The following is a 12,016-nucleotide window of genomic DNA, read 5'->3' as shown; positions in this document are numbered from 1 at the left end:
GGTTCTATTGAAGGATCCAGTGTGTTGTCTTTCGAGTTATTTATCATTTATTTGTATATAACTTCAGACTTGCTGCACAATCGTCAATAATTTACATTTCACGATATCTTGATCTTTTCTTCATTCTCTTGATATATCCAGAAATACGCTGACGGTGACAAGCGTGATTCAATTGGCACTGTCTTTCCTTTACGGAAGAATTAATGTAAGAGATCACAGTAAGTTTCTAATAGAATAATGCTTCGCGGCTTTTTAAAGTCCCGCTCAGTTTCGTTTTATTCGAATTTTCACAAAAACCGATCACATGTCCGTCTCATTCTTTCGAAATCCGTACATACAATAATGAGACTTCATTCAACATCTCACGTATAAAATGGCGGCGACTACCACTTGTTACAAATACGTTTTATATTACAATTTTATTTTATAAAATGGATATAAATTCGAACATTTGTAATAAGTTACGTATACTATAATTTTTTATATTTAAAATATCGTTCGTTATGGAAATTATTTTCAACAAATAAAATTAATAAAATTTTGTTTTCAGCTGTAAATTCTCGCGCCAAATTTGAAATTAGAATATGAGAAAATCACACTATTTTGAATTTTATTTTCAGAAATAATTCATAAAATGCAGTTATCTTGCGATTTTATCTTATGCGTTATGAAGAGCTTATAATAAAATTTTATAATTTTTATTTATTTCATAGGTAAGTTATGTTCCGCATCCCAAAAACAACAATGCCTGTGACTATTGTAGCCACAAAAAAGCCTAAGCAAATGCAAACATGCTTATATTCATCTTATGAATGCTCACAACCTTGTCTTGAAGGATATACTTATTGCACCAAGCATATTCTTGAGGATCCAAATGCACCTTTCAAGCAATGTGGCTTTGTATATAATAGTAATGGCAGAAAATGTCAAAATCCTGCACCAAAATTGGATAGAAGAGATATTTTGTATGTATCAAATGTAAATTTAATGAATATTCTGTTTATTATGTATTTTAAATTACATATGAAAAATCTATCTTTAATATATACATACAGATATTGTACCGAGCATGCTAGAAAAGCCCAAATAGCACGTATAAAATCTACAGCAAGACATTCTTTACCACAGACGCCTGAAATGCTCTTACTTAATTTAAGTCACTATGTTAAGAAAACAGATTCAAGTACTGAAGATACCGAAGATGAAGAAGGAAAAATCAAAGCATTAGACCCTTTTAGTAAGTTTTGATCTAGTAGTCTGTTAATAAAGGAAAAATTAAAGCTGATTTTAAATTAAATGAGAATATCATATTAAAATCGTTTTTTAGCTGAAGTTGATGCATACAGAGTAAATGCAAGTGGAAGTGATATTTTGGATTATGCAAGTTCCTCTGATAGCGATATTGAACCTACAACAGTGACTGATACCTTAAGAGGAAGTTATCTTGATGATAGTGATAATGAAAGTTTATATAGTGCACAAGAAGATCCTTTAAAGTAAGAATATACTTATATATAATTACTTATACTAATTTATTATTTTATTCTGTTCTGTAGAACATCAGCTAGCTTGCTTTGGCTTGAGCAAATCTTAAAAATGGGATTATATCAATTGTCTTTATCTTTACTTACTTTCCTTTCGTAGTTGCTTTTTGCAAAAATTAAACAGTAATTTCTATGGAATCATTAGTATTAATTTTTTAAGGCATGCTGGAATTTTTACTGCTGAGGAGGTGATCTACATTGCGCGAGAAAAACTAATTAGACTGCAATCACTTTACATAGATCAGTATAGAAGACTGCAGTATATATTAAGAGAGAAAAGACGAAAGTATCTACATGCCCTTAAAAAGGAAAAGGAAACATTATGTAGTATACATGACCAACCAAAAGAAACTGCAAAAGAAAAGAAACTTTATGAAAAATTAAAAGCTTTAAATCGTTATCATAGACGAAGTGGAGCTGAAGCTATATTATATAGAAAATCTTTAGAACGTAGAGCGCAGGTTAAATGCAATTTTATTATTTTGTATAATATATAGTTATATTAATATAATATACGATGATAATGAAAATTATAATTATGTATTCTTTATAGGCAACTGAAGGACCTGCACAAAAAATACCAAGTATATCAAAATGTATCTTTACTGAAGGTGGAGTAAAATGTGGAGAGAGAACTCTTCCTGCTGCGAAACATTGCCGTAAACATATCCTTAAAGTAAAATAATTTTATTTAATTACATAATCACAACCAACATAAAAAATATATAAAATATTGAACAAATTCTATTACATTAATAGGATCAACATCAAGTTTTATTCAAAGCATGTGGAGCAATTCGAGCAGATATAGAGTGTCATGAACCAGTACCTGTAATTTTTGATACAAATTGCGTGTTTCATATGAACTTACCATCTGAATGTAAATTGGAAACTATGAAGGTAAATATTTAAACAGATATTTTCATTGATAAATGTGATATAACAATATTAATTTTATTTATTATTACACAATATTCAGTTTAAAGAATCAAAACCTGAGGCACAGGAAATATCAGCAACAGATAATCAATCTGTGGAAATTGATGTAGTAGGAGAAATTCAAGAAATTGATCCAGATGATGATATGGCAGGATTAATGAGAGAGATGAGTGATGCTGCACATATGAAACCAGTATTTAACGAAAGTTTAAATAGTGAAGCTAGCACAGATACAGCTTTTAGTTTATCAGCACAGATGAGTGATAGAGATGACCTTGTTTCTGTGTGACAAACTTGAAATTATAAAATATTAATGTTTGTTGTTATATAATTATGCAAATTTTATTTGTTAATTTTATTCAACTTAACTATATTCTTACCTGTATATTAAGTGCCTAAAATTAAAAGTGATATGAACTCAAACATAAATATTGTGTGACAAAGGATATGTGTGTCATTCAGAATAATAGTGGTGTATCTCCAATTTTATTAAAAATAAAACTATACTACATACATGTTCAAGACGATTTTGAAATACTAGTATAACAATGAAGTTTCTCCATATGTACTACATTTACCATATTAAAATATTGATAACATTTTGTTACTTGTATTTGATTGATCCAAGAACATTTCACAAAAGCTTGTTTTTCTTGAAAAATCAATAATGGGAGTTACACTATTCTAAACTATTCATATGTATTAATATAATTTATATGTTCATGTATTTGTGTACATATATAGTTACTAACTATCATTTTCATTTGTAAATATTGTGACAGCCACTGTCACCTTTTCATTGTACAGCTTTAAAAATAAAATACAAATGCTTCTTAAATGATTATTTTATTTCCTCTATTATGACATTTTTCCAATAAATTATTATTTCAATATTATTTATTTTTTGATATTGTGTTTCGTTTGATACTAAAGTTAACTGAGGAGAATATAATGTTCATTACAAATAAAGGATTAAATATAGCATCTTAGAATAACTATTAATAAAGTAGTTATCAAAATGTATTACAGCAAATAAGAACAAATTTGCTTAAAAAAAGCAATGAACTCAAAGCAATGAAATATTCCTTTTTTAGTATAAAGCAACAAATTTACTATTTCCACTTATATGTAAAAGAAATTAAAATCTTCCATAGGATAGAGTAATATATGATCATTTTTCCAAAAACTAATGTTTATGCTTTCCATTTAAATTTTTACAAAAAGCGCAAATCAGTTAGTTAAATACACTAGTATTAATATAAGATATAATGTAAGAAAGTATTTTGCTTACAAGAATATAACGCTTTTTTTCAATTTTTACATTTTCTGTAAAAAAATACATAGTTATTGATCATGGTATTAATCATTAACATACAAACAAAATAAATGTAACTTACAATAAGTAGATGAGGTTTTACCATAATTTGGTTTTTTAAATAGTAAATTTTTTAAGTAATCAAAAAGTGCACAATATATGTTTTGAAAATGAATGTTCCACTTCATTACAACAATAAATGCACTGTATAGAAATAATTGCAAACAAATTTTGTTTAAAACGCAGTTTTAGAAAATTGAAGATATTTCAGTTTTTTTACAATCGTAAATAATGGTTGTATTTTCTTATGTAAGTACAGCTAAAAATATTTAGATCAGAAATTTTAATTGTGTATTATCTTAAGACATGCAGATATGTACATATAATTTTAATTACCAATTCAATAATTGATAATTACTGTGGCAGTATGAGTATTTAAAATTTTTAATATACCCAATTATGTATAGTGATTTACCGCCTCAGTTTATCCGTGTCCATACTTGATGAATTTACTTTGTGCACAAGTGTATCTATAGTTACATAAAACTAGAATATGTACTCTGTGACATTATCAGTAATCATCTTATTTGGTAGTTAGTTACTGAAACACAAACTTATATATATGCACTTTCTTGATAGTATTGTGTGATATTTAGAACTTTGTGCAAATGCAGAATAATTACAACAAAACAATTTGAAAGAAATAAGCACCAAAGATTAAAAAAATAAACATTTTCATACTAGTTTAAAATGCATTTATGATTAAGGTGTCTAATTTTCCATAATTTAATAATAAATGACTTGATAAGACCGCTTTTTCTTTCTGATCTTATAATTCAACTAATATATATCTATTTCAGCTTAAAATTATCATAAAGCATATAGAGCACTTTGTTAACTTTTATAATAATACATTCATGATAGAATTACGTATAACATTGATTCAATTACAAAGTATTTATCTGAAACTGTATTTATCTAAATTATTATATCAAAATAAAGAATGCAATTATTAAATATATCACAATTAAACTTGGGTACTGATACAATGATAATTGTAAAACACATACATATCATGTAAATGCTAGGTGTCTGATAACTAAGGAGATAATATAGATTTTAATTATAATTGTTACAACAGTCAATACATATTCATACTGACACGTATCTCACCTAAATATAGAATGAAAATGTTCTTATTGTTTATAGAGAATCGGGTACATTAAACTAAAAATATTTTAACTAAAATAAATGTCAATCAAGTAATAGCTATTCAATTTTTGTACATAATTTTTCTCATATTAACTAGAACATTACATCTCTCATTTTTTACGATGTAAGCCAATCATCATTTACAATTAATAGACAAAATAAAGAATTGCATAGCATTTTCACAAATTTACGTGATTTTAGTAATAAAATATCAAAAACTATCTGGTAAAAATCGATTACGATTACCTATCTTTATAATAATTTATCAAATAAATTGCAAAATGTTCAACTTTTAGCTTGAATCTTCACTGTTTTTATTCTTTTCAAAGAACGCAATATCTCAAATATAATTTTTAATAAGCATACTTCAAATATTGTTGTTGCATTTGAATTATCTAACTTTCTTCAAATTGTTTAGCTCATTTGTTCTTGTGCACAGAATAGTCTTAATATTGTAAAACATTTATTCCATTATAGTACCTTCTTAAGTTTTTAATAACAAACTATGTTGCTATCAATAAGAAATCTTATGCTAAATGTGAGAAGAAGAAAAAGTAAATTGTTTATATTATAGTAACAGTAAATATTGTTTCGGTAAGAATGGGCAGTCAAAGCTTTATTGACTTAATTGTTGACTGTAAATATAGTTCTAGGAAGTACTGCAAGCTTACCATTGTTCAAAAAACTTGTCAGTCTTTGTAAATTTAATCACTGAATATATTTTTAAGATCGTGTTCATAGAGCGCTATAATTAACATTATTCCAAGGCCACACGATAGCCCTAATGCTTGTAAAATACATTGCCACTGAGAACTACGCTCCACAGAGTGACTTGAAGATAATTCTGGAATCTATATAAAACATTTGATGCTTAATTATAATTACGATTAATTAAATGAATTAAAATTATACTCACCATATCTACTAATGCTATATATATAAACATTCCTGCAGCAGCTGCAAATATCCAACTACTTATAGCAGGAGTGCTCCCTAATAATACTCCAAATATCATACCAAACAAACAAAGTACGGAAGATAACACATTATAAAAAACAGCCTGTTTAGCACTCATACCAGCTTTCAACAAAACTGCAAAATCTCCTGTTATAAAGGAATAAAAAATTCTGAATATTTTATAAGATTTAATAAGTTATTATCTACTATAAGTTATGTTTGTATAATGTACCTATTTCATGAGGTAATTCGTGGCAAAATACAGCTATTGCTGTGGAGAAGCCACCCGCTATATTTGCTGAAAAAGCAGCGCCTATAGCCATACCATCTGTGAAGTTATGCAAACCATCACCCATTACTACCATCCAAGCAACACTAGACATAGATTCAGGTGCAGAATGAACGTGGCCTAAACAAATTTTTAAATTATATTTTTTAACAAATATTATATTAGAGATAAGATAATATATTTAATAGTACCATGTGAATGAGTATGACCATGATGTTTCATTTCATGTTCGCGTATAATAACAGTATAACTTTCTGATTCATTTAAAGGTATATCTGCACCATCCGTATTTTTCTTAGTATTTACAATTGAATCGTCTAATCTCCAATCTTCGGTTGGTTTCTTCTCTACATCATTCGTCATAATTTTTGAAACTGAATTGCAGTTAGACGTCAATGGTTTTTCCTCCTCAATCACAGGAGGTCTCTCATGGTTATTATGTTGACGGTTATGATGATTATCTGAATAATAAATATCCCTCTTTACCATAAATAACATTCTTTAAAACATAGAATTAAAAGCATTAAATATTTCATTAAAACCTTGACTAAATCATGGCATTATACCTTGATCCGTGCTAATTTCACCATAACAATATGGATACGACGAATATTTGTGTTTGCAAAGTTTCTCTCCAACAACATTGCTGTTTGGTCCATCAGTTTCTCTCATTACTCGAACACGTGATGGAAGCTAAAATTACAAACAGTTTTTATTTAAAAGTTTATGTATTCTACAAACGTGTTTATGTATTCTATTAGAAAAATTTATGTTTTTATTTATCCTAATATTTTTTTAGACCTAATATATTTACCTTATTGCGACGTTGTCGAAGTTTCCTCCATTCTGCTAACATCGTTAAAGCTTTCTCCGTAAAAAAGAATAATGCAAGACCCATCATTGCAACTAGCCCTTTCCACATATTCATGTTGTGTTCCTCTTTAGAATCTAATTCAACATGGTCATTATGAATATGTTCGTGATTATGATGTGACATCATTGCCTAAGAGAAGAATAATTCTTTCTTATGTAGTAATATAATTTATTTTCTTTATGTTAAAAAATTATAATTATATAATATAACATCTTACATGTGGTAAAAGATGAATAAGAGCATCGCCACACAATGTTCCTACAGCAAGTGCAACTAAAAATTGCAATAACTGATGATAATAAACTTTACCCATGAAAGGTATAACAGCTACACCAAGTAAACCACAGAGACTGATTATTAAAATACTGATTGTTGAATAGGCCCACACTAAATAGGAGAGTCATGTATTTAGAATTCTATAATACTTAAAAATATAAATTTCTAATTGATATTATATTGATTATATACCTTGAACCATATTTCGAGTAACGTCTTCTCCGTCATATTTATTAATTATTGGCTTATAATTCTCTGGTACACGAATACATCCATTTCTCTCTGAGCTTGATTCACCTGCTAGTTGGTAAACAAGAGCTGGACACACGCGTTCAAAAAGCCAACTTGGTAATGTTGAATTATTATTAGTGATCAAATTGTATGGCATATCTCTTGCAACAGTACTTAATAATTCTTTACTATTTAAGCACTGAAATAGCGAGATTGTCATTTATGAGAAATATTTAATTATTTAAGAAAAAAATTAATTTATTTGATTTCTGTATGATAGATTGTAATCTTAATTGTTACAATTTATCTCACCCGTTCCTTTTTAGCTCCATTTTCATATTCTGGTAGGCCATTATTTTGTAAATTCTTTGACTTGTCTATACAAAGAAAAAATTATATATTTATTCATAGTACTGAAAAAAAACTTATACTGGAAAGTTCTGCATAATATTATTTAATCTAAAAACATAAGTAATTCATATAATAAATGAGTTTAAAAAAGACAAATTGGAAAAATATTATAATACGATATAATATAATACAAAATATAATAAAAATATTATAAAATATGTGTCTTGATAATAACAACATTTTTATAATAGGATGTGACTGATAATAGAAAATTGTCAGTTATCTACATAGAGGATGACATTACACATGATATGATTATTTAACCACTGATACCTTGTACAGACAATGGAAGTATTATCAAATTTTGTTTATTCATTCATAACTGCAAAATGATTGTTACAGGTTCTTTTTAATATTTAACTATATTTTTCTAGCTTTATTTTATGCATTAAATACGTTTATTTCATAAGATATCATGAATACATTTTAATATAATTGTAAATAAGCATCCAATGAAATCAATAACTAACTCTATGAATTAATGAATCAAGGTCAATTGAAAAGGAGTTTGAACTCTTAAGTTAAGCTAAATTATTATGATCAAGATGATTCTCATATTGAATAAAGATAAAATATTATCAGCTCATATATACATAAGAGCAGATGTAGCTTTATTTCTTATTATGATTGATAGGTTGGTAATTGGTAATTAAAAGTAGTATACCATGTATGTATAATATAGACTGATCTTCAAATAAATTCTTAAATATAAATTCCTTTTTAATTATTATTAAATTAATTCAAGTTCTTCAATTCAATAAAGAGATATGTTTCTAATAATGATTTAATCAATAAATTAAAACACTTACCCAGTGGATTTTCATTTTGACTAGTAACAGTATTATGATTTTCTAAGCTTGATATATCTGTTAATAATCTCAGTAGTCCTAACTTTTTTAACAATTTTTCAAAGCCTTCCATTGTTATGCTTGTACCATCTCCATAAGCTTCAAAAATCTTTTCAATGAAATATTTTTCATCTATAATATCTACATTTCTTTTTGTCCTAATCCTGTTAAGAGGATTTTGATCTTCATTAAATTGTGCTGCATTTAATTCATCATTGTGCATAATTTCAATTTGGCCTAGCCTTCCTAATATTTCTATATCTTCTAAGCTTTTTGGATCTTCCCCTATTATTGGGATTTCAACATTTTCATTAACTTTCACAATTTCTGTGTTTTTGTTTTTAGTATAGATTTCATTTGTGGCAATTGGTACCAATAATATAGTTTTGCTTCTGATCTTGTTATCTAACATATTCGAAAATTCAACAGCACCATTGTTATAAGCGCCTAGATTATTTAAATTTAATTTTCTCACATCCCTCTGCTGTGTTTCTTTGGATTTTATTAATAACCAGGATGGTTGTAATTGTTCATTAGGTCCTAACTGCTTCTCAGAGTTAACAAAATTATGAGTTGTTTGTCCCGCTGTTGAGAATTCAGTATGTGCTGAACATGGAGTGTGTGCAGCACATAAAACACAAACTACACAAACTGTGACAAAATGATGTGACATGTTGTATATTCTGTAAAATGAAATAAGAGATTTTGATTTAAATATAGTTAATTTATATGTATTATAGATATGTGAAACCTTATATTTACCAACCTTTATTACCAAATAATGTTAAAGTATATTCAAACTATTATACAGCATTATGGTCTATTCAAAAAATCATTACATTAGATTATAGGCAATAAGATATCAAATAGGAAGTAGCTATCTATGCAACAATCACAGTGATAATGAATCCAATTACAGCTAACAATGTTACTGATTATGTATCATATATTTGTTTAAAGAAGAAAATCATACATTACATTTATAATTTCAGAATATATTATAAAATGTAACTAGTTGACTAGTTAAGTTAATAGATTTTATTATGAAGAATAAATAACAACATTGTGAATAACAATAAAAATAATTATTCAATATTTAATTTTTCTATATGCAAATGATAAATATGATTTATAATTTTTTATAGTATTAATATTTAATAAAACAAATTTATTATTGCCTTATGAAATCATAAATATAAATTATATATTTTTTACACTGAAATGTAATTTGCAAATGTTATAATAATAATTTAGTACTTTTTCAATGTTCCTTGCATTACAACTTCCAAAAGTGAATACTACAAATATATTATTATTTCTATTTATAAAAAATACAGATTAAATTTTGGTCAGTACATTATTCTGTATATTACAGATATCAATACTGTAGATAAGATTGACAAAATGAATATGTTCTACAATAATAGCAATTGATCTAAGCTTAAGTAGTGATTAATTTCATTTTAAAGAATGAATATATTTTCATAACAATAGATATAACAAAGACTAAAATTAAGCTTTAATATCATCTCCTCAATAAAATTTTAATAATTATTACGATATATCAAATAGAAAACGAGTATTTTACTTAATTATCGTTATACATATACTTTTTTACAAATATATAATTATAATTTTTATTACATAAATTAAAATTGTAAATAAAAAAGAAAAAGATTTTAATCGCGTACAAAACACATAATTTAGCTATCTTGTCAACTGATTCTATTGAAGGCGGTATGTAACGAATGACAAATTCAAAGCACACAATTTTCATTTATAAGTCGTGTATTAACCCATCGTAAATTACACACTTTTATTTAAATGTTAAGTAAAAAAATTACGAATGCACAACAACAACTCGATAGCTCCCACTCGATATGGAAATGTTAACCAACCAATACAAATATAACTAATCGCAGTTTGTAGAGTAGAAAAATACATAATACAGTAAAAGATGAAAAAGCGCGCATTTTATGAGACAAACTAAGTGAACGAGTCAGGATGCGTGCGCGACGTATCGTATCCGAAATAGTCAAGGTGCTCGATGTTGCAGTCGCTCCTTCAAAAAACCGTATTTTTAGCTGTCAAAAAGAGAAGGAGATTCATGGTTATCGCCCTCCTCACCCTACCCCGCATTCTGTCCATGACAGAATTTAGAATTTAGGTTAGAAAGGCGGTCTCCCGCTTTAATACAAAAAAAAAAAAGAAGTGTCAAGTTTTGGCTCGAGACCCGACTGTTTTTTGTCAGTATACGATATCAGATGAACGGTCGCCGGATTACACTATAATAGCACACTGTCATCTAATTACCTTTATTCAATCAGTGAAACAAAATTCCCGCTAGGAAGTGGCATATGCTAATTGATCGAGACGCGCTCACCAGCTTGCGGAAAGCTCGCGAAGTCCCACGTTAACGTAAAAAGAATCTTCTACTTCTACTCTTGTCTCTGTCCCCTTTCTTCCCTCCTCGACCAACCGCCGATCCAACTCCACCGCGTGCAACAAGTATACTCTGAACATAGTAGACTGGCGAACTTCGAGCCAGGACCGACAAACTTCGAAAAATTCTTCGATATTACGCGATCGTTGGTTCAAGGTGGTACTGCCGCGACCCATACGTTTCAACTGGTTTCAAATTTCAACGGGTCATATTGCCGGCACTGTTCCTATGCGGCGCTATCTTCCAACCTATTGTAATGAAAATTCTTGATCAAGGACTTGTCTTATTTCAGATTCAACTTATTTTCTCCTCGCGGCATACATTGAAAACATTTTTTGCGGGATTGTTTTATTTTAATATGTTTATTTAAAAATAAATTTAAATGAAAATAAATGAAATATTTTTCCTTCAATTAAACTTGATATAAGATTATTCATTTTTGTAGTCATAGGAAAAATTATACATGTACATCGTTTAGTTCATTTATAAAATTATAGAAATGTACTAATTGTAAATTATTAACAAAACATGAATATTTAGCTGATTTTCATTATTGAAATGATATATTAGACGATATTAATACATAAAGTTATTTCTTCATCCATATTATATAGGAATTTAATAATTTCCTCATTAATTCTGTATTTTCCTATTAATATCTTACAATTTTCAACCGA

General features: G+C 27.6%; 2 protein-coding genes across 5 annotated transcripts; one reads left to right on the top strand and one right to left on the bottom strand.

The window, feature by feature from the left end:
* The first annotated feature begins 71 nt into the window (after nt 1-71).
* On the top strand, nt 72-3,090 carry Dgt1 (KAT8 regulatory NSL complex subunit dim gamma-tubulin 1). 3 transcript variants are annotated; one of them, XM_072014416.1, is made up of 8 exons: nt 72-205; nt 714-965; nt 1,056-1,237; nt 1,328-1,496; nt 1,690-2,005; nt 2,098-2,220; nt 2,304-2,444; nt 2,524-3,090. In XM_072014416.1, exons 2-8 carry the CDS (start codon nt 721-723, stop codon nt 2,770-2,772), a joined length of 1,425 nt encoding a protein of 474 aa, XP_071870517.1. In that variant the 5' UTR covers nt 72-205; nt 714-720; the 3' UTR covers nt 2,773-3,090. The 3 variants fall into 3 exon arrangements, with proteins under 3 accessions (XP_071870517.1, XP_071870518.1, XP_071870516.1); XM_072014417.1 differs by having other exon boundaries at nt 82-218; nt 1,705-2,005; XM_072014415.1 differs by having other exon boundaries at nt 82-218.
* A 1,036-nt stretch (nt 3,091-4,126) lies between these two features.
* On the bottom strand, nt 4,127-11,439 carry LOC139993031 (zinc transporter foi). Of its 2 annotated transcripts, XM_072014413.1 has the most exons (12): nt 11,210-11,439; nt 9,663-9,777; nt 8,858-9,579; nt 7,950-8,014; nt 7,599-7,836; nt 7,348-7,517; nt 7,071-7,259; nt 6,823-6,949; nt 6,448-6,717; nt 6,200-6,376; nt 5,927-6,114; nt 4,127-5,861 (listed from the first exon to the last, which is right to left on the bottom strand). In XM_072014413.1, exons 3-12 carry the CDS (start codon nt 9,567-9,569, stop codon nt 5,715-5,717), a joined length of 2,283 nt encoding a protein of 760 aa, XP_071870514.1. In that variant the 5' UTR covers nt 9,570-9,579; nt 9,663-9,777; nt 11,210-11,439; the 3' UTR covers nt 4,127-5,714. The 2 variants fall into 2 exon arrangements, with proteins under 2 accessions (XP_071870514.1, XP_071870513.1); XM_072014412.1 differs by lacking the exon at nt 9,663-9,777.
* Nucleotides 11,440-12,016: the final 577 nt, after the last annotated feature.

The sequence above is a fragment of the Bombus fervidus genome, chromosome 12 (assembly GCF_041682495.2).
Source record: "Bombus fervidus isolate BK054 chromosome 12, iyBomFerv1, whole genome shotgun sequence".
In the NCBI taxonomy this organism is placed as follows: domain Eukaryota; kingdom Metazoa; phylum Arthropoda; class Insecta; order Hymenoptera; family Apidae; genus Bombus; species Bombus fervidus.
Note: the sequence above shows the minus strand (reverse complement) of the source record. Positions and strands in the feature narration are given on the sequence as shown.